This window comes from Bubalus bubalis, chromosome 4, assembly GCF_019923935.1.
Source record: "Bubalus bubalis isolate 160015118507 breed Murrah chromosome 4, NDDB_SH_1, whole genome shotgun sequence".
Taxonomy (NCBI): Eukaryota; Metazoa; Chordata; class Mammalia; order Artiodactyla; family Bovidae; genus Bubalus; species Bubalus bubalis.
In genome coordinates this window covers 148670820-148693720 of record NC_059160.1, presented here as the reverse complement: position 1 = coordinate 148693720, position 22901 = coordinate 148670820, and the positions used below count along the sequence as shown (strand labels likewise).

General features: G+C 38.7%; 1 protein-coding gene across 21 annotated transcripts in view; it reads left to right on the top strand.

Annotated features, from left to right (window-relative positions):
• The window catches only part of USP54 (ubiquitin specific peptidase 54), a 132830-nt gene that overhangs the window by 72016 nt on the left and 37913 nt on the right, over positions 1-22901 (top strand). For 20 of the 21 annotated variants that reach the window (XM_006052667.4, XM_044942246.2, XM_044942247.2 and 17 more), the window contains 8 exons: positions 1047-1139; positions 15988-16122; positions 17792-17905; positions 18045-18127; positions 18549-18654; positions 18765-18911; positions 20583-20732; positions 22454-22622. In XM_006052667.4, the coding sequence (XP_006052729.4) occupies positions 1047-1139; positions 15988-16122; positions 17792-17905; positions 18045-18127; positions 18549-18654; positions 18765-18911; positions 20583-20732; positions 22454-22622 (997 nt within the window). Of the gene's footprint in view, positions 1-1046; positions 1140-12200; positions 12332-15987; positions 16123-17791; positions 17906-18044; positions 18128-18548; positions 18655-18764; positions 18912-20582; positions 20733-22453; positions 22623-22901 lie in introns of those variants that run through there. The other variant, XM_025284735.3, reaches the window with a different exon arrangement.

Below are 22901 nucleotides of genomic sequence, written 5' to 3'. Positions count from 1 at the left end.
ACTACAGGTGTATTGAACCCATTACATTTATTATAAAAAGGTGTTACTTATTTGGGAGTGTAGCATATTTCAACAAACTTTGGAAATATATACCTATAGATACCTAAGTATCAATGTGAAGATACCCCAGAAGTGTCTTATTATCTGGTACGCCTAAAGTGTAGTGCCTTTTCAGATATGATGCTTTGTAAAATGTTTTTTTCAGATAAGAGAAGCTTCCTAAGACATTTATGCTATATATTACACTGTTTCTTTCTTAACTAAAGTTCAAAGTTTATTCAGATTTCCTGAGTTTTTTGCATAGTGTCTTTTTGTATTCCAGAATCCAATCCAAGATGCTGCATTTACTTGTCAGGCTCCTCTTGGCTGTGATAGTTTCTCAGTTTCCTTGTTTGATAATCAGGACAGTTTTGAATAGTACTAGTCAAGTATTTAGTAGGATGTCCCATTATTGGAATTTGATGTGATTCTCATGATTAAACTGGGGTTATGGGTTTTTGAGAGAAATACCGTAAAAGTAAAGTGCTGTTCTCATCTCTTTCTGTCAAAGTTACATTCTATGAACAGATTTATCACTGTTGATTTTACCATTATTTTTTAAATTCTGTTGACTTAAGGAGGTCACACCTCTCTCAGAAAGGTCCAAAATGGAGAAATCTAACAAAGACAAAATTCCACACTGCAATTCAAGCTTCTAAATAAGTTTTTAAATATTTTTGCTTTTCTTGTGTGGGCCATTAAAATAAATCCTTACTCTGCAGTTTTTAACCCATAAAATACCTCTTTAGGATCACATTTGATGTATGTCATACCACATTTTCTCTGTGTGATCTACTTTATGTTTGAATTAGTGTTTTTTCTATAATATGGTCATCTGTGCCTCTGATTGGATACTTCACTTTATTTGGACTTTTTTTGATACATTAGAATGAACTTTTCTCTTGAGGGTAGTGATGTCTTCTGTGATCGTTACCTATATTTGCTTGACTTCTTGATTTAAATGGGGAATTTTTGTAGTGTAATGAAGTATCTTCCCTTTTCCTCAGGTTTTATGGCACTTGGACATCTTCCGACGTAGCTTTAGGCAGCTTACAACTCACAAATGCATGGGAGATTCCTGCATCTTTTGTGCTCTCAAGGTAAATACTTCAAACTTGTTTCTTCTCGCTGTCATTAGGTTGCCAAATGATCGATATTAGGTGGTCTGATTGTTCAGATTGATGCTAAAGAATTTGGGGCTACATTATCTGCCTCTGGTTTAGTGCAAAGGATAAGTATGATTAATTTTGCTTGCTTCAAAGAAATACTACTTGGTATTCTGTTTCTCTGAACCTTTTGCCCATACAACTCTATTTAATGTGATAGGGTACTATTTACATGTGCTTAGACTTTGAGTGTTTATCTGAAAAACTAATACTAAATTTTCATTTTGAAAAAACAACCAACCAGCTGTTTTTCATGGAATTAACTATTGTCTATAAAAGCTAAATTTAGCAACAAACTGTTTCTATGAAGAAAAACCAGTACTAAAATTTTCCCAATTTCCCATTCCCTAATATTTCCCATTATCACATGTAATAGATTCTTTATATTGGTTCTATTTTAGTCTGACTCCAATTTTTTCATTTCTGAATAAAGTGAAACTGAGGATTCATTTAGAGACAAATAAAATGGTGTAATGTGAGAGAATTCTGACTCAGAGATTTTAGGTAAGTTGCTAAAGAGGAAGAACTAGGATGTATGAAAGGCCCATTCTCCATCAGTTTTCCAACATGTATGCTCTCTGTTTTCTTGGTCCAGATATATAATGCGTTATTTGTGGTTGGATGATGAAGCTTCTAGGGTCATTTTTCAGTCTCATGAAGTCTGAATCCTTGGTTTGTCACAAGGATGCTTGGTTGTGATCATTATTAACTTAGTTGTTTTTATATCTGAGAACAGGAATTATAACCAAAAAACTCCAGGGTTATTTCCTAGTTAAATCTGCAACAGCTGAGTCAAAACAATTTTTTGGCCAACATCAGTTTGAAGTTTTAGTCCATGGTAGGCTGATGTCTCTGAAAAGAGATAACTGAGACTTCTGAACTTTTTGCCACTAGCGTCACAAATATCTTTTTTTTCTAAGTCTTTGTTTGCAACCATTATAGCTTAGCAAAATATAGAATATAAATTATTGAGGACTTCCTTGGCAGTCTAGTGGTTAAGATTACATGCTTCCACCACAGGGCACATGGGTTTGATCCCTGGTTGGGCAACTAAGATCCTCTGTGCCTCTTAGTGCAGCAAAAAAACAAAAAAATGAATTAGGAAAATAAATTATTGGTTAATTGAGGAGTTTAAATATGAAATTTTAATGAAACCAGATTTTTTACAAGTTGTAACATTTCTGACTATATCCATTCAGACAGAAGTCCATTCAAAAAAGTATTTGGCTTGATTTTCTGAAAGGTACATTGACATTAAGTATCTAATTTTAGATAGACAAGAAACATAGTGGTCCTTTGGCCATCAAGTCCAAGGGAAGTCTGGTTCATGACATTAAAACCAAAAAAACCAGGGCAAGTTACTTGCTAGGGGTATCTGGATCCTGGGGAATACGTGGTAGGAGAATCTCCTACAGATAGAATTTCTACTGATAGATTTCTACAGATAGAAAACTCATATCTGGACCAGGAAGAGATGATGGCACTTGCATGACCCTCTGACATGCCTTTGATTAGTTAGGGCTGTGCCCTGTTCTTCACTGACCCAGACTGGACTCTGGAGAATTGGTTGTCAAGGTCTTGTTATGTTTCATTTTCCAGAGGGACAAATTGTTACTTTAATATAAATCAATACAATTATATAAGTCAGATAAAGAAAACCAACCACCAGACTTTATGGGACACCTTCTGAGGCATCTGGTTTTTCAAGCTAGAGGGCTAGGGGTGTATCTTGGGAGTTTTTCAGAGAAGCAGTTGCTTATGATAGGTAAGTAAATGGGCTTAGTGAATCAAAGACTATGATTTAGGACTTGCTAGCTCTGAGGATGTGTTGGCATTCTGGTGCTTTCCTCATCAATTGCATCATTGCCTGGTCTGTCCATTAAATTTCTTTTCCTTCACTGATGCTTTTGCTATGTAAAGTGAAAGTTGCTCAGTTGTGTCTGGCTCTTTGTGACCCCATGGACCATATTGCTAAGTCACTTCAGTCGTGTCCGACTCTGTGCGACCCCATAGATGGCAGCCCACCAGACTCCCCTGTCCCTGGGATTCTCCAGGCAAGAACACTGGAGTGGGTTGCCATTTCCTTCTCCAATGCATGAAAGTGAAAAGGGAAAGTGAAGTCGCTCAGTCATGTCCGACTCTTAGTGACCCCATGGACTGCAGCCTAGCAGGCTCCTCCGTCCATGGGATTTTCCAGGTAAGAGTACTGGAGTGGGGTGCCATTACCTTCTCCATGGACTATATAGTCTATGGAATTCTCCAGGCCAGAATACTGGAGTGGGTAGCCTATCCCTTCTCCAGGGGATCTTCCCAACCCAGGAATCGAACTGGGGTCTCCTGCATTGAAGGCAGATTCTTTACCAACTGAGCTATCAAATTTGCTATATCGGAAGATTAAAAACTTGATTTTTTTTTTTCGTAAAATGCTTTTCAATCCCTCAGTGCTAAATAGATGTTACATAATTAAGCTCTAGTTTGCACATACTTTGTTTTAGATGGCATTATTTGCATTCATTTAATTATTGTGCACTTAATTTGAAAATTAGAGTTAGATTTTCCAATAAATGTGCTTAGATAATTGGTTATTTGTATAGACAAAAAGGAAATTAGATCCCTACTTCATATTATACCAAAAGTAAGAATTTCAGATGAATTAAGGACTAAAATGTGAAAAACAAAATTTTTTAAGTTTTAGAAGAAACTATAAGGGAGTATCAAGGCCTAAGTGATAGAGAGGATTTAATAAGTAAGTCATGAAAAATACAAAGCTAAAAAGTTTGACATATTTTACTATAGAAAATTCAAGAACTTCTGTTCATCAGAGGATTCCATAAAGACAGTAAATATACAGGGCTACAAATTGTGAGAAAAGGTTTGCATTATATATAATCAACAAGGATTGGTATCTAGCATAGCACTTAGAGAACTCCCATGAAGAATAAGTAAAAAATAAAATGAGTCAACAGAAAAACTAACAAAAGACATAAATAGGGACTTCCCTGGTAGTCCAGTGGTTAAGACTCTGTGCCTGTGCTCCTAATGCAGGGGTAACAAGTTCAGTTCCTGGTTGGGAAGCTAAGATCCCACATGCCCAAACATGGCCAAAAAAAAAAAAAAAAAATTAAAAAAAAAAAGACATAAATAGACATTTCTCAGAATGGGAAAGCCAATTAACTTTAAAGGATATGAAAGAGGCTTACCCTCTTTAGTAATCTCAGGCAGTTCAGTTCAGTCCCTTAGTCATGTCCAACTCTTTGTGACCCCATGAATCGTAGCACGCCAGGCCTCCCTGTCCATTACTGACTCCTGGAGTCCACCCAAACCCATGTCCATAGAGTTGATGATGCCATGCAACTATCTCATCCTCTGTCGTCCCCTTCTCTTCTTGCCCTCAATCTTTCCCAGCATCAGGGTCTTTTCCAGTGAGTCAGCTCTTCACATCAGGTGGCCAAAGTATTGGAGTTTCAGCCTCAACATCCATTTAGTAATCTAAGAAATGTTAATTAAACCATACCCTTCAGATTAGTAGAAATTTAAAAGTTGGATAAAATTGTTACCTAAAAGGTAGAATAATGAGAATTTATGTACATTGTTGATTGGAATATAAATTGATACCACTATTTAGGAAACCAAGTTGTCATTGCATTTGTCAAACAAAATTGAAGTAACAGGTATCCTGCTACTCAGTAATTCTACTCCTAGATATTCCCTGTAGAAAACTTCCTGTACATACACACCAGAAGATATATTAGAGGATATTTAAGGTAGTATTTTCCTCTGATTACAGAAAAATGGAAGCAACCCATTCCAACTATAGTGTAATGAATTAAAAATTATGGTTTATTCCCAGAGTAAAATACTATATAGTAGTGATAATGAATAGTTGGCAGCTACATATATCAACTTAAATTAATCACAGAAACATTACAGACAGTCCTCGACTTATGATGGTTTGACTTATGATTGTTTTGACTTTATGATGATACGAAAGCAATATGCATTCAGTAGAAACCTTATTTTGCATTTTGATTTTTTTCTTGGGCTAGTGATGTGATATGATACTTTCTTGTGTTGCTGGGCAGCTGTAATGAGCTGTCAGTCAACCACAGTCAGTCATTCCCTGTCAGCCACACAATCATAAGGTTAAACCAACCAATACAGTTATAACCATTCTGTACCCATACAACCATTCTATTTTTCACTTTCAGTATTCAGTAAATTAGATCAGATATTCACTTTACAACAAAGTAGGCTTTGTATTAGATTGTTTTGCCCAAGTGTAGGCTAATGTAAGTGTTCTGAGCATGTTGAAGGTGGGCTATGCAACCCACTCCAGTGTTCTTGCCTGGAGAATCCCAGGGACTGCGGAGCCTGGTGGGCTGCCGTCTATGGGGTTGCACAGAGTTGGACACGGCTGAAGCGACTTAGTAGCAGCAGCAGCAGCAAGCTATGATATTTGGTAGATAAGTTACATATATTTTCGGTAGGTTTATTAGGATGTAATCCCATTGGTTTCCTAAGATGATTGGTTTCCTATCATCTCTAAGAGCAGTAGAGATGTAATGCCATTGAATGAAAAAAGCAAGTCACTGAAGACTGCTAAACTATGATTCCATTTATATACAAAGCAAAAACAGGCAGAACTAAATAACGTATTGTTCAGGGATACATACATACGATAAAACTGCAGAGAAAAAAGGAATGATTTTCACACAATTTGGGATAATGGTTACCTCTGGAACATGGAATGGGGAGGATGTAATCAGTTAGGGAGTCTCAAACTCAATTTTTCCATTTTTTTAAGTTGTGTGGTAAGCACATGGGGATTTATTATTCTTTGGTTGTATATACCCATCATGTTTGTTCTTTATTTGAATGATGATTTTTATTATAGAAAAATACAGCAATCTGGAAAGCCTAAAGTGTAAAGAGGGAAACAAAATAGTCTGTATTCCCTCACAGGTGTCTTCATTTCGCTTATGCCTCCTTTCTGGTCTGTGATATTTCTAGTAATAAGTCTTTTTGCCCAGCATTTTAGTAGAAAGAGTACTCCCCCCCACCTCCCCGCCCCATCCTTATATTGCCTTTCCATCTCTAATATCTTCCTATTTGTTTGAACCTAAGACTGCCCTGGAGTGCTATTTTGAAGTTACTGGCTTATAACCCTGGAGCGGCTTCCAATTGTCTGTTAAATCACTTTAAAAAGCAAGATTACAGACATGTAAAGAACTGATTTCACACTTCCTTTTGCCATCCTCTCCTTGCCAAGACTGTTTCGCAGTGACAGTAGACGGTGCACGTAGTGTGCCGGCTTCTTAGGCACGCGTTTCGGACGCCATTCACTCTGCTGCACCCCTTGTCACCCCAAATAATGGCATAACGATAAATAAAACAGTAACACACCCCTTTTGAATCAAACCACATCTACCTGTCAGAACGCTTTTAAGAATTTATCTTCTTTACGAAGTTTTAAAAATACTCTCTCTATGTAGCTCTGTGATTGACTTAAACAATGTTTGGCATGGCTGAGTGGGTTTTGGGGAAGGTGGCCCAGCTTTTCTTCTCTCTTGGTGCTATGCTTAGTGCCTGGACCTTAATATAAACACAGCTTTTCTGGGTTCATGTAGTCTTTTAGTTGCCCTGCCTTCCTCCAGGTGATCTTCCCAACCTGGGGATCAAACTCAGGTCTCCCACATTGCAGGCAGATGCTTTACTATCTGAGCCACTAGGGAAGCCGGAGTCTTTTAGTAGTTCTTGGTGTTTTTGTTACGGAGTTTGGGTATTGCCTTTTTCTTTCTGTCTTATATGCTCTCTCACTTTGTCATGTTTCACAGATTTTCATGTTGTGACATTTAGCCTCATACTTTTTTTAGTAGGTCCACTAATCTAAGCCTTCCTGCCTCATTTAATAAGGGAAGAGTGAGATATGCAGGGGTGGGGGTGGGGACAGGGAGGGGAGTTGATGATGGTAAAAGTCAGCTGTTGAAAGAGTGAAAGGCTAGGGTTCTGTCAGCATAGCAGTTTTACCGTATCCTGTGGTTAGGTTACATGTTAACTTTGTGGTGACCAGTGTGGGCATAATTCTATATTTTTTTCTCTGTGAGTATAATTGTAAATATTTTTCTATTTAAAAATTAGGGGAGTATTTGATGAGGCCAGTAAGAATTCCTTTTTGCTGATACTTCATGACCTGTTTGCATTCTTTAGTGCTAAGTTTTATACATAAAATTCTTATTTCTTAGATTTTTTTTTAAAACAAGAGACTCCAGAATCCCTGAATTTGAAATAGTCTGCAAAACTTTCCAATTCTATAAAGTCAGAATTCTTTATGTTAGAGCATGATTGCTTATCTCTAGAACCTACTATTAAGGACAAAAAGAAACACAAACATGTTCCTCGATGAGTCAGAAGTTAGCCAACTTTCTCTTAATCTGGTGTTTGGATGAAGGATTTGCCCTTCCAAGTCTGGCTGAAAGATATGAATCCCTGCTTTTTCTCCAGTTGTTTACTTTACCTAGCACCTTAAATATACATTTACTATTGGCCTTAAGTGGATACATTTGGATCATGTCTTTATTTTGTTTTTTCTTTTGGTCTGTGAATGTCTGTCAGTAATCCTGTGTCTTATAACCTTCCCTGGTACACTAGAATGTGTTGTGTCCAGTACTTTTTGGTGGTTTGTACACAAAACCACAGAAATGGACTAGTTTTGATAGTCTATTTCTTTTGGTCCTGTAAAATATACTGTTCGGTTTTTTTTTTTTGGTGTTACTTGGCATTAAGTCCCTAAAGTAATTGCAGCCTCGAAATCTTGCATGCAAATTATTAATGAAGAATTTGTTAGTCTTTCTGCTTACTTTGAACCACGATTTCTTTCAACTCTGATTTAGCAAATGGAAGGGACTTGTGTGCTAATTACCCTGTCCCTTCTAAAACACCAAATTTATTCCCATCTAGTATTACTGACCTAAACCGTTGTCATGCCTATAGCCCAGAGCTCTTACTCATATCTGCTGGCCCCCAGGGTATGATTTTACTTTGGTGTTGGTTTGTTTATTTATCTCTATCCAGAGGAGGAAATCCGTCCTCTGTACTTAGTATGCCACAAAGATTTTGTTCTCCTTCCAGGGATTGTACTAGAGGCTTTGCAGTGCCAGGATGTAGGACAGAGTGTTTTTTGTTATAGGCAAAGAAGAATGCTGCATTGATTGATTAAATCCAATAAATCTTCTCAATTAGTGAATTTTTTTTTTTTTTTAAGACTTAGTATAAGGCCTAAAAGCCTCAGAGTGGTGCTGATGATGGAGGTAGGGATGGAGGAAATAGGTTTTTGTATATTAAGGTGTCCTGGAATGTATAAGTCTGTATCTGTAGAGCAGTAAGACTATTGTGAAGGAGCAGTAAAGTCTATGTTCTGCTGATTGCTCACTTGTTAACTGGGAGGAAATTTGAGGGTTAAGGGAACAAATCTCAATATTTTTTGATTTTGTACCATGTAGCTGTTACTATGCAGGGGACTGAAACATACACATACGGAGTAAAGTGGTATAAGGAATTACAGTCTGGTCATTTTTGTTTGTTTGTTTTTTCTGTAGATTTTAGGAATCGAAAGGTCTTCATTGTCTTGTAGTCATTGCCACTATCAGAAAACAATAAACCCATTATCCTGGACTGACTATGTAAACCAGGAAATTAGATTTCTGGTATGTTACCCAGAAATTTTAGCTCGTAACAAACAGCCCTCACATAAGGAAGGTCCTTATGTCTAAGGCACGTGTCTAAGTTGAACTTAATTGTTTTGCCTATTTGTGGAATATGACTGTATTTTTGTGATCTTTCGGTTAACCTTTCTTAGTCTTTTTTTTTTTTTTAACTTTTTGGCCACACTGCACACATGGCAATGCAAGATCCCTGATCAGGGATGGAACCTGTGCCCTCTACAGTGGAATCACAGATTCTTAACCGCTCAACCATTGGGGAAGTCCCTAACTTTTCTTAGTTTTAAAGTTGTATTAGTCTGTCCCTAAGTTTTCTGAGTTAATTGAACAATTGACATAACTTGGATAGTATAAAACTTAAGCTCTTATCCTTTGAAAAATTATGTATGTGCGGCTGAGTCTCATCGCTGTCCACCTGAAACTGTCACGGCCTCGTTAATTGGCTGTGCTGCTCCTCCTAAGTCCCTTCAGTCGTGTCCAACTCTTTGCGACCCTATGGACCGGAGCCCATGAGGCTCCTCTGTCCATGGGATTCTCCAGGCAAGAATACTGGAGTGGATTGCCATGCCCTCCTCTAGGGCATTCCTGACCCAGAGATCGAACCTGCCTCTCTTACGTCTCCTGCATTGGCAGGCAGGTTTTACCACTAGCATCACCTGTTAATTGGCTATACTCCAATATCAAGTTTAAAAAAAAAAAAAGCAAAAATGAAATTCTAGAGTTCAGAATTTTACATGATGTTTCAAATAGAGAATATGACTACAGGGAAAAATATAGTAGATCACCATGATTCTTTTCTTTCCAGAGTTTATGGCAGAACCTGAAACTTTTACAATCTCACAATCCTGTGCTTGTCCAGAAGGGTTCCATTTTTTATTTCCCCATGGAGTAAATGGTTAGGATATTGATTCTCAAAATTTGATTTGAATTCTGTTGGTAATCTATATGGTCCTACATTTTTGATCTTGGCAAAAACTAGCAGATTGACATATATTTTAGTTTAGTTTAGCTCAATATTAGTTTATGGTTTCCCACTGAAAGCAGTACTATTCCCTGATGAATCTGGCCTATTTATGCCTCTGTGTCTACCTGTCCAGTGTCTTGAAGTCTTGGTATTTCTGTGTCTCTACCTTTGTGTGTATGTGGGTGTCTTTTTTGTATGAGTGGGAGGAATGAGTGTGAAAGGTAGTTTATGATGGTCTTTTACGTCACCACTGCAAGTCCAAGGTTTTAGATTATGAACTGAGTGCAAATAAAGCCCTAAACTTATGGGGAGATAATGGTATTGATAACTGAATTTAATTTAAAGGAACGGATATAGGATATGTGGTTAATTTTCTAATTAGGAAGTCCAGAGGCTATTTTAAGACATAAAGTTAAAGAATCCCAGGAGAGAAAATGGCCAGCTGTTCTCTTCCTCCCCCAAAGTTTGAGCAAGCGTTTCTGTTGAACTGACTGGATACCTTTTTCTAAGAGTGTGGTAGTAGTATTATGGTTATGTTTTAAACTAGAAGTGTTCTTATTTTTTTAGAGGCATCTCCTGAATATTTACAGATGGATAATGTCTGGTATTTGTTTCAAAATGATCTGGGAAAGGGGTGAGTGGGTGGGTGGTATATATAGAATAAGCTTGGCCACAGGCCAATAATTGTTGAGAAAGGATAATGGGTACAAGGAAATTTATTGTGCCATTTTGTCTAACCTGGTATGTTTGAACTTCTTTGCAATAAATGTTAAAAATCCAGTGTTACTGTTTCGGGTGCCAGAATGGTAAACATTTAAACATTCTTTCTCCTCTTGAAAGAAAACGTTCAGCTTTCTTTTGAACACACAAAACTAGGATGAAATTTCTCTCTTTCAGCAGTCAGTGACCCACTAGGAGTAGCTCCTTTATCTTCCTTTCAAAGGATTGTGTTTACAAACAGACTCAATTGGCCATATCTAGGTTTATGATTTATTTAGGTGTATGATTTCCAGGAGGTGTGGAGAAAAAAAAGATAGTTACAAGAGCCAAAGTTATAGATTTGGGAAGCTCAAGGCAAGAAGAGAAATCCTGAGAATTGAGTTAGCAGCAGTGTGTAACATGCGTCATGCCTTTGTAGAAAATACTGCTGGATACCTCTCAGAGGTGAGTTGGACTACCAACTAGGGCACTTTCCAAAAACCTTGGGTCCATAGAGCATCAATTTAGTGACAGCCCTTTTCCTTGACCTGTATCTTCCCTACTCATGACTTCTTTTTGATACAGAGCTAGGAAGTTCTGAGAGAACTAATCAGCTATTCCTTGCTTAAAGACAAAGTCTGTGTTTTAAGGGAAAGAAAAAAAAATCTCAAGCAACAGCTGCATTTGTACATGCCAAAGTACAAAGACTTTCTGTCTTTATGGCGCTTTTATCTTATTTACATGGTTTTTACTAATCCAAATAATTATATGCTCATGTGGGTAGAATTGTTTTGCTCCTTGATCCAAGAGATTTGGGTGGGGAAGCACCTGCTTTTAGTCATTAAAGTCTTGTTGCTTTTGCACTGCATCCAGGAAAATAGTTAATAAACAAAAAGTAATTTGCCTTTTCCTGAGAATGAAAAGGAACACCTCTTTGGTTTCACTCTGTGAAGAAGAGCAGAGAGAAACCTCCAAGTTGGGTTTTCTATTTATTGAAATGAAACTGACAGGGACCCCACAGAGGAAAATGATTCCTGGGTTTTGGTTCTTCCTGCCCTCTCTCCCTCTCTGCCATAGAACTCAGCAACTGGAAGAATACCAGTTTTTGTTCCTTATTGGTGCTACCACCTGTTCTTATTGCTGAACTAAATGTTCTTGGCTTTCTTTGGTGTGAATAGGATCTCCCTCTGGGAAAGGTGGGAGGAGGGCGAAAAAGGGAACAGGAGAAGGCTCGTTCCAGCCTTGTGCTCCTGTGAGAGGGACACACAGGGGTTAGTGTGCTGCCCTAACAGAGGGGCTTTGTGCTCCAGCTTCTTCCAGAGCTGTGGCTCCACAGATGCACGCTGGGCAGGCTGAGGCTGCCTCATCCCTGATGCACATGCTTTTCCTAACAAGACCGATAATAGTTAAAATAAGAAAAGAAAGAATATGCAAGCAGAGGCTATTCTGAAAAGATATTCAGTGTGTATGGAGAAAGCTGTCTGTAATTAAGAGGTTAAAAAAGAGTAGCATGGAGATGATGCCACTGAGTGCAAGAGCCAGATCTGTTGTTGCATATGCACCGTGGACGCATGCAGAGCTCTGACTTTAAGTCTTTTTTTCCTTGTTATCTAGGTCATGGGAAATCAGCCTCTTAAATACAAGCGGCAGAATAGAGAAGAGTTTCAACCTTCGTACCCAGATCTCAGAGACTGAGGAGGTAGCTCAAGGCAGAAGTGTATCTGACTCAAGGCCTTTCTTCATAGGTCAGTGCAGGCAGTAACCTAAAATAAGCCCCAAACAGAATGGTAATGATAATAACAGCAGTTAGATAGCACTTTCATACTGTCAGACTAAGATATAAGTATCTGTCTAAGATATAAGTATAAAGATAGATAATTTAGGTAATCCTTAAATAATCCTAGGAGGTAAATACTATTATTAATTCTCTTTTAGAAGAGGAAACTAAAGCCTAGAGAAGTTAAGTAACTTGTCCAAGGTCATATAGATGATAAATAATAGGGCTGGGATTTTGAACACAAATAGTATGGTTCCACAGTCCATACTATTATGCTATTATGCTATGCCATCTCTCCGTGGAGCTCTGTCCTTTCTCAAATAGGGTCATCAGAGCCATAAAGTATTTTGAGTGACCATTTTCTTAATTCTCTCTAGGATGGTAACATAACTAGTACTGTGTGTAGGAGAGAAGTTAATTCATTAGGAGCTGTTGATGCCTTCGAGTATTAAGACTTAATTCTTGAGGAAACCCAGTTGAGAAACACTAAAGGGGCTGTAGTTTGCATTTGTTGTGTTTGTACAGAACTGTCCTGAAACTAATTTTGTATTGGTTTGTTTTGGAACTGATTGTGGGCTCTGAACAAAGGACCAAACCTTATCCATCCCTTGCCCAAGAGCATTGATGCCTTACCATTAATGATTGAGAAGAATGACAGGTGGGAATATGATAGCGGTTACCAAGTTTGGCCATGCTAAAGTGACTCTCTTTCATTATATCATCAAGTGTTCAGATCACCATATGTAGAAGCAGTCACTACTTCTTTTCCTACTTTCCTTTTCCTTTTTTCTTCACATTTTCCCAAGTTTCAAAATACCATTGGTCACTTGGTCGGTATCCAGTTGCTCTCTGGGAGTGTTTAAATGTGTTGGCCGGTATCCACTTGCCGCTGGGAGTGTTTAACTGTGGACCTAGACCTTTCCTTTTGGTCTAGTTTAAGGGGTCACTGATAGATGTTCTTTCACTTCCAGCAACAAATTATGGAAGATCTTTCTCTGCCTTTACCTGATCTTATAATAGACTTTTTAAAACTTTCTAGGTCAATCCAAAATAACTTAAAAGTAATTATAAGAGACCTCTGCCCCAACTCCATGCTTGTTAAATAATACTAAATATAGTTTGTTGGTACTGCCTCCTTCATATCATAGACTTGTTTATAGGCAAATAATAGCCAGGTACAAGGTAAATTGTTCCCAAGTTATTATAGGGATAGATGTTCAATGTGTATGAGGTGGAATGATGATATTAAGAAAACAGTGTGAAGAAAACAGTTCCTACTTGAAATTAGAAGAATGAGGTTTAGTCCCATTTTGCTTGAACTGGTTATATTACTTTAAAAATTTTCACTCAGAAAGTTGATTCTTCATCTGCTTAAAAGGAGTAGGGACTTAATATTTTCCCTTAATAAGATCTACTCATATAAAATCATTCATTCATTTAAAACTAGATTTTTAAAAATTAAAAAAAACATTTAAAATTTATTTATATACCGTCTTAGCTGTGCTGGGTCCTCATTGTTGTGTGGTTCTCTGTCCCGTGACGGCGAGAGGGGCTGCTCTCCCGTTGCAGTGTGAGGGCTCCTCACCACGGTGGCCTCTCTAGTTGCGGAGCACAGGCTCTAGGGAGTGTGGGCTTCAGTAGTTGTGGCGCTCAGGCTCAGCGGTTGCGGTTTCCTGGCTATAGAGCCAGCATCAGTAGCTGTGGCGCACAAGCTTAGTTTCTATGCAACGTGTGGGACCTTCCCAGGTCAGGGATCAAACCGTTGTCTCCTGTATTGGCAGGTGGATTCCTTACCACTGAGCCACCAGGGAAGCCCAAAAACTAATTGTTGATAGCCTTTTACATGCCAGTACTATTCTTGGTGCTGGAGTATAGCAAGGAATTAAAGGATAGAAATTTCTGACTTCATATTCTAGGGAGTGCATTTAGACAATAAATAAGTAAAATACATGGAATGACTGTTGGTAACAAGTGCCATAGGGAAAGTTAAAACAGATAAACGTGGGAGGTTTAGAAAAAGTGGGTGAAGCTTGCTGTTTTAAATAGAGTGATCAAGGAATACTATATTGAGAAAGTAATGTTTGGATAAAAATCTGAAGGGAATGAGTGACTGAGGTACTGCAAGTAAAGTGTCAAGTAAAATGAGGACCAAGAATAGCCATTTTAGGTTGGTGGGACCTCTTATTGTTAGCTCACATAGATAGGTTGATAAAAGTGGTCTCATTTCTGGTCTCATTCGTAAGTCTGAAAAATAACCCTGGATTTTTTTTTTAATATGAATAATTACTAACAAGGATTTCAGAAGAGTGACCTTTTTCATGTTGATATGTAACTCACTGTTGGGAGAGTAGTTTATCTGGGTGGCTTAGTGTGGGTCTGGGCCATGTGATGTCAGCGAACACATTCTAATCTCCGGGAGGAGGGTCTAATACCACTGGGGAAGACACCTCAGGCCAGGTGCCACTTGTTGCCACTCTTTGTTTCCATTCTCTGCATATCACATTCATCATTGTTTCAAATACAGGTAAAGATGGAGAAAGCAGATACATTTATTTACACCAAAATAAAAAACTGCTTTGCTTGAAAGATACCAGAAGACTAGAAGAAGGTATTTTCTATAAGTAGTACTCACAGAAGACCCAGAAAAACTAAGGCAGTTAGAAATACTAAAATTAACCAGTTTGGCTATATTAATTGCTGACAAGGATACGGGGCAATTTATTTATATTCAGGCACTGGTAGAAGTTTAAGTTGCCATAATCTCTTTATAATAGCAAAAAAGTGGAGACTGCCAAAATTTCTGTCAATTAAAAAATGATAAATAGATGTGCTAGAGTAACCTGATGTAATGCCATACAGCAAGGAGAAGGGGTGAAATGTGTGGATAACCTCAAAAATAATGCTGAATTTTTTTTAAAAAAGTAAAATTCAGTGTGATACTTGTTACATAAACAAAGAAGCTATACACACAAGCATACTATATGTTATTGAGAGATAAATATACACACACACTTACAAATATATATAAAGTATTAAAAACAAAAGATTGCGCTGTGAACTCATGATAGTGAGTGACTGGGCTTAAAGGGGACTTTAGCTTTATCTGCAGATTAGAAGTAAACATGATAGAATGTTTATTTCTGAGTGTTAGACATGTATGTATTTGTTATTTTATTCCTTTTACTTTTGGGTAATTTTATAGTAGCTAAACAGTTTAAAAGAAGAGGGCCAGATTTCATAGGATGAGTCACCAGAGAATAATTAGCCAGTTTATTGACCTATAATTTATCTTTATTTACTATAGACCATTTATCTCTTTATATATCAGAGGAAATGAGGTAACTGCATTTCTTTAACGCATGACAACAGTCTCTCCTAATGTGTCCTTAATGGTATATCACACTCAGATGGAAGAGCAAGGATCCTTATGAGCGCATGTCATGCCCATTCTTATGAATCTTGTTTTTTACTTTTTTCTCTTACTTACTGCAGGCATATCAACTCCTGGAAGGTACATTTGGTTCCATAGCTATAAGTATGGAGATGCTAGCATGGCAGACTGGGATGCATAGAAGCTGAGTAACAGCGTTGTGCTTTTCCCCTTGTCTAACCTCTTCTCCACAGGGAATCTTTAACCAGTTTCAGTGCAGTAGTGAAAAAGTGCTTCCATCTGACACTCTCCGCAGTGCTCTGGCAAAGACTTTTCAGGATGAGCAGCGTTTCCAGCTGGGAATTATGGATGATGCCGCGGAGTGCTTTGTAAGTGCTGGCCTCTGGCCCTCTTTGATACGGGGTGAGTCTGTGGATGGTCTCTGTCAGGGACTTGTTACTTTACTGTGGTATTTACTGTATTCCTCATCTCTACAGTTAGCGCTAGAATTTCCCTGATTTCTCAGAGCTCTAAGTTGTCTCTGCTGAGTATGAATTCATTCTCAGTATGAATTGTGGGTTTATTCTTTTTCCTTCAGGCTTAGGGTCGTTTCGTGCTTGCCATTGCACAGAACGGTAGCTCTCACCGTCAGAGGAGACAAGGCTCATTATATAAATTGCTGGGTCCTACTCTCTTGAGTTTCTGATTGGTAGGTTTGGAGTAGGGCCCAAGAATATCTGAAACAAGTTCCTAGGTGGGCTAATCCTGATACTCTTGGTCTGGGGAACCACACTTTGAGAGCTCCTGCATTACCCAGGATAATTAAATAGAGAGTAGCTGAGTCCTTAGCACAAACATGATGTGCTACTTTGGGCTATTTTTAGTAGACAACCCTCACTTTTTTCAACTCCAGGTGCCACCCGTCAGTCTTCAGAAGGCCCTCTTTGTGCAACTATTAAACAATCTGAGTAATGTACATCCTATTACAGGTTAAAATGTACCCCTGAGAAACTGGATCCCTGATTTATTGCTGGTAGGAGTCTATAATGATCTAGCCACTCTTGAGAACACTTTGGCAGTTTCTATTTTCCCTGGCTGCACCGCACAGCATGTGAGATCTTAGTTCCCTGACCAGGGGTTAAATCCATGCCCCCTGCATTGGGAGTGCAGAGTCATAACCACTGGACCACCAGGCAAGTCCCCTGGCAGTTTCTTAAAACACTAAACTTGAAAACTACCATAAGATTCAGAAGTTAGATTCCTAGGCATGAATCCCAGAGAGATGAAAAACATATGTTCATACGAAAACCTATCCATGAATATTCATAGAAGCTTTATTTATAATAGCCCCAAAGTAAAAAGCCCCAAATAACTTTTAATGGATAGATGGTGAGACAAACTGTGGTACTTCTATGCCATGGAATACTCTGCAGCAGTAAGAGTAAACAGTTGATGTGCAACTACTTGAATGATCTAAAGGGAATTATGTTGAGAGAAAAATGCAGTATCAAAAGGTTTATCCCATTTATATAGCATTCTTAAAATAATAACATTATAGAGCTAGGAGAACATATTAGTGGTCGCTAATATGTTAAGGTTGGGATTGAATGGGTAAAGTTATAAAAGGATAGCATTAGGGAGCTTTGTGGTGATGAAACAGTTTTATATCTTGATTGCGAAGGTGTTTATATGACTATACATGTGATAAAACTGAATTGAGCTTTACAGACCCACCAATGAATGTATGTAAAGCTAGTGAAATCTGAATAAACTCTGGATTGTACTGATGTCCATTTGCTGGTTTGGGTATCATACTATAGTTATGTAAGATGCCTTCTGTGGAGGAAACTGGGTGAAGTGTACATGGACTGCCTATACAATTTTTGGAGGAAACTTTCTGTGAATTGATAATTATTTCAAATTAAAAATTTTAAAAATATATCAGAGATATTCTCACCTCCCAGAAGGATTGCTGTCTCTCTGAGTAAATTGCCAACAAATTTGTGCTTTTCTTTGTTAAATGTTTTTCATACGCTGCTTTTGTTCCTTCCCTGTTAGGAAAACCTTCTGATGAGAATTCACTTCCACATTGCTGATGAAACCAAAGAGGACATATGTACTGCCCAGCACTGCATCTCCCACCAGAAGTTTGCGATGACACTGTTCGAGCAGGTGAACCTTATCTTTATCCCTATCACTTCTTAGACCTTTTCTTTAAGAACACTTTATCTGAGGATGTAGAGTGTCACATGGGGGCCAAACGAGTTAATGACTATGGCTACTGGTTTCACTTTTTTCTCCCTGGGCTTAGTGCGTGTGTACCAGCTGCGGCGCCACTTCTGACCCGCTGCCTTTCATCCAGATGGTGCATTATATCTCCACTACTTCCCTTTGGTGAGTCTTACAGCGTTTCGTTCTCTGTATTCATAGGCATTCCTGGGTTTTAACCAAAGGCTCCCAGGTAGCTTGTAGCCTTATTGCTGAGTCTTTGCTATACTGTGGGATCTCAGAACAGTCATTTTGAATAACCTTTGTTCTCTTCCTTTCCTGTCCCATCTCTCCCCTTCTCTTAGTCCCAGTTCTGGCCAGCAAAGTGGGAGGAGGAATGGGGATTCTATGAGCTTTGGATTTGGGACCAGCAGGCTCACTTACTCTGTGGGACACTGAGGCTGGTCAGGACAAGGGGTTTTAACATAGTGGGCAGAGGAAGGAAGTCAAACATGTGAGTTAGGAATCTGCATGAATGATTTATTTGATTTAGCTATAACTCTGTACAACTCCCCAAATCATCCCCCTTCAACTTCCCATCTCGAAGCAATCAGGCTATTTGTATGCTGGAAAGACGAGAAAAACCCTCACCAAGCATGTTTGGTGAGCTGCTGCAGAATGCCAGCACCATGGGGGATCTGCGGAACTGCCCGGTGAGTTGTCAGGTGTGGGGTTCAGAGTGGGGAGGAGAGCCCTGGGGTTAGTGGAATTAACGCAGAGCCAGTGACAAACATGTCAAACTGACCTTATATGTGTATTTCAGAGCAACTGTGGAGAAAGGATTCGGATTCGCCGTGTGTTGATGAATGCACCACAGATTATCACTATTGGGCTGGTATGGGACTCGGACCACTCAGACTTGGCAGAGGATGTCATTCACAGCCTGGGCACCTGCCTTAAGCTGGGTGATGTGAGTGTTAATTACCTGTATCTCTCACTTGGAGTTCTTGTATCTTAGTATTGCTCAAGGGCAATGAGCTCTAAACACAAAGGTGTATCCTAAATGACAAATATTAAAGAGTTTTGAACAAATGGATTGTATGTGTATGTAGACATGCATATGCATGCATGTACATGCTCACATACCTTCTGTGTATAGGTGGCAAAGGCTTTTTGGAAGATATGGAATGATCTTGGCCTTGAAAGCTACGATGGGCAGAGCTTAGTTATTGATAAAAATGAAGTAATTCAGTACTTCCTTGGTGGTCCATTGGTTAAGAATCTGCCTGCCAGTGCAGGAGACATGGGTTTGATCCCTGGTCTGGGAAGGTCCCATGTGCCACAGACCAGCTAATCTCATGTGCAACAGCTGCTGAGCCTGCAGACCCTAGAGGCTGTGCTCTGCAACAAGAGAAGCCGCTGCAGTGAGAAGCCTGAGCGTCACAACTGAAGAGGAGCCGCTACTCACTGAATCTAGAGAAAGCCCACACCACGATGGAGACCCAGCGCAGCCAAAAATAAATAATTGATTTTAAAAAAAATCAAATAATTCATAGAGTTATCCTGTGCTCTGCTCATTGTTAGTTAATACCAGTGTATTCATCCATGGGAGGTAGTAAGGTCAAAGAGGTAAGCAGTCCTGACTAGTGCTGCTGTGGGCGATGAAAGAGGTAGAAGTTGGTGACATGAGTCACAGATATTAAATTCATGGTGAGGAACCAGTGTCTGTTGACACAGTAATGAATTGGCTTGGAAGAGAGTTCTAGTGGTTTTCCATGCATCTATTCAGGGAAATAGGGAACAGACTTCAAACATGGGGTCATTGCCTTATCAGCTGCATGTCCTAATATAGGTACAGCCAGAATTTTCCTTCAGTTCAGAAGAAGAGCCAGGAAGTTTGTAATTTCCTTTCTACTGGTTTCTCTCTCTGATGGTCCTGTGACTAAGGAGATCCTTTCTTGTCTTTTAATGTCGTTAAGTTATGGCTGAGAATAAGTGGACTACTGGGATCTTATTTTAGATTTCCTTGCCAAAGACTCTCTGACATAATAGCTCTGCACAATAAAGAGCTCACTTTTTCTAAGTTTCTGTAGCATATGTTTTCTCTTCTTCTATTGTTTTGTTTTTATGATTGCTTTCTCAACCAAACAGGTTCCTTAAGGCAAGAGTCCTTGCCTTCACACATTTTATATGTCTCTTTGTACCCAGGACAGTGCTGGACATCTTGGAACTGAAATGCTAGTAACCAGTGTGAAGCAATTCCTCCTCCTAAGGCCTTTCTTATCCTCTACTTAGTGTCTCAGCAGGAACTTTGTATTTATGGCACCAGCTGATAAATAACTTTTGAAACTTAAGAAAGTTTTATTCTTTTTTTCCCGCAACATTCCTGGCTCCTCTTAGGATAAGCCCCAGCAAGAAAAATTATTAAAATGTATGAAGAAGCATCACCGCCTTACCAGTTTGATTATTTTCTCTCTTTTCCTTAAATTCTGCCTTTTTAGGTTCATTACTTATGATAATATGGACTAGCCAAACAAGAAGCAAGTCAGTACCTTAATTAAGAAATGATGGAGTCTTTTGAGAGATGATATGAGAGGATTGAGTATGTGACTCTTCTTTGCTTTCTCCTCTTTCCCCACAGCTGTTTTTCAGAGTGACAGATGACCGGGCCAAGCAGTCTGAACTGTACTTAGTAGGAATGATCTGTTACTACGGCAAACATTACTCTACATTCTTTTTCCAAACAAAAATCCGCAAATGGATGTATTTTGATGATGCTCATGTCAAGGAGGTAGGAATATTCAAACCCTTCTTGATGTGTTTGGTGCCTGGGACAAAAAACTACGGTTATTTGTCTTCAGTGTTTCATTTTCATAATTTTGTTGTCTATCTGCCTATCTCTCCCAACAAAACAAGTTCCTTAAAGACAGAATCAATTTATCTTCTATATTGTCTTTGAATCCCCTCACCAAGCATTCAGCACAGTTCTCTATTTATAGTTAAAAGGGCTTTTTAAATACAGTCATTGGTTTGATTTGAGCAAGAACAATCTAATGTCTCAAATTAGTTTATAAGCTTAGCACGGAATTCAGAATTCCAAATCTTGGAATTAACAGTGAGTAATGCTTTGTCTCAGGACTGCTATAAATTGTTCTGTAGTAGTTATCTCCCTGAAATACTCTATCGTGGATTAACGTGTTTTGGGATAGTGTAAAAAAATAAGGCCATGATGATATTTAAAGCTGGAAATTTGGTGCTATCTAAACCATGGAGCGTGTGGCTGAAGTAGTTTAAGTGATCCATGTGAGTTAGGAAGCCTCTTGTGGTAAGGTTAGCATCTAGGAAATTGCTGACTCTAATCTATCCCAACTGTGGACCTTTCGTAATATCTTCCACAAATAGTAAAGTGGGAATTTGTCAAATTCCCTGATTCTCTTCTTCGTCTCTTTTTTACTGTTGTAATTTTGGGCAACTTATGTAAATTCTTTGAGCTTTGGATTTTTTTATTTGAAAAATAATACCACCGCCTTATAGTAAATATGATTTGTATGAAAAAAGCATATAAATGTGTTTCAGTTAAAATAACTCAGTTACACATTTACTGAACATCTGTTATGAAATAAGCACTGTGCTAGTTGTCTGACTGCAAGAACACACCGTCTAAGAACGTGACTGGTGCAGACTTAGGAGAAGTCAGTGTGGGGATTTGACTGGATTGTTGTTTCCGAGGCTGTCCTGTCACTTTTTCCCACTGGCAGCACTGAATCCAGCACAAAGCTAAAGCTGCAGGGTTCAGCTGTCCATGCTAAGCGGTTTGACATTTTATGTCCTGCCACGTGTGAACTCTGAAACGGAATGTCACTTATTCTAAGGCAGTCTGTGAAAGAGTTTCTGTGTGCTCTCTAGCTTCATACAAGTGATTTTAATATTTAGGAGAAAATGACAGAAATGCAGATTTCAAGGAGGGGCTTTTATTTGATGTCTGTGAAAAGAAATTGATCCCCAAGTACAACTGAAATTGCCTCACATAGCATATTCAGCTTTGAGAACTTTTATTGATATTTCACAACTGAATTGATGTTTTACATGAATAAAAATAATTTTATTCATCATTCCTATCTGTTATAGGGTTTTAGCTAAAAGGATCTCACAAAAAAAGAATTAACAAAAAATTCATTGGTACTTTCCTGGTGGTCCGTTGGTTAAGATTCTGTGCTTTCACTGTGCAGGAGGCACAGGTTTGATCCCTGGTTGGGGAACTACCTGCATGCCTCATGGTGTGGCCAAAAATTTTAAAAAAAGATTTTTTTTAAATCTTTTAAAAAAATTAGGTCTGTGATCTCTTAAATTTAGGTCTGTCTTAAATTTAGGTCTGTGATCTTCTTCTGTTGTCTTTTTACCCAATTCTTGTCTTTTTATCTCTTTTTCTTTAGAAAAATAGAACAGAAAGATATATGTTGAATTATGGACATGAAGTATAATTGTCTTGCTTTTCTGGTTGTTCTGGTTCAGATTGGGCCCAAGTGGAAGGATGTGGTGACCAAATGCATCAAGGGGCATTATCAGCCTTTGCTGCTGCTTTATGCAGATCCCCAGGGTACCCCAGTGTCTACCCAGGACCTGCCCCCCCAAGTTGAGTTCCAGTCGTACAGCAGGACATGCTACGATAGTGAAGATTCAGGTGAGCAGCCCAGCTCTTTACTTTCCTCCCTCCCTCTGGCCATGTGATGACTAGATAGTAGGGTCTCATAGCCATGAGCCTAGCACTTGACTTAGCTTGGAGAAAGATAAGGCAGATTTGCCAACTCATGCTGAAGCCCACGTTGTGCCAGGCTTAGTTGCCTTCATTGTTGTCTGAATGTGTTGGCTTGATCACCTGGCCCCGATTCAAAAGTCAGAAGGAAGTTATGTTGATTTAGACTGAGATATTAAGTTTATGAGGAAACCTCATTATTTAGCC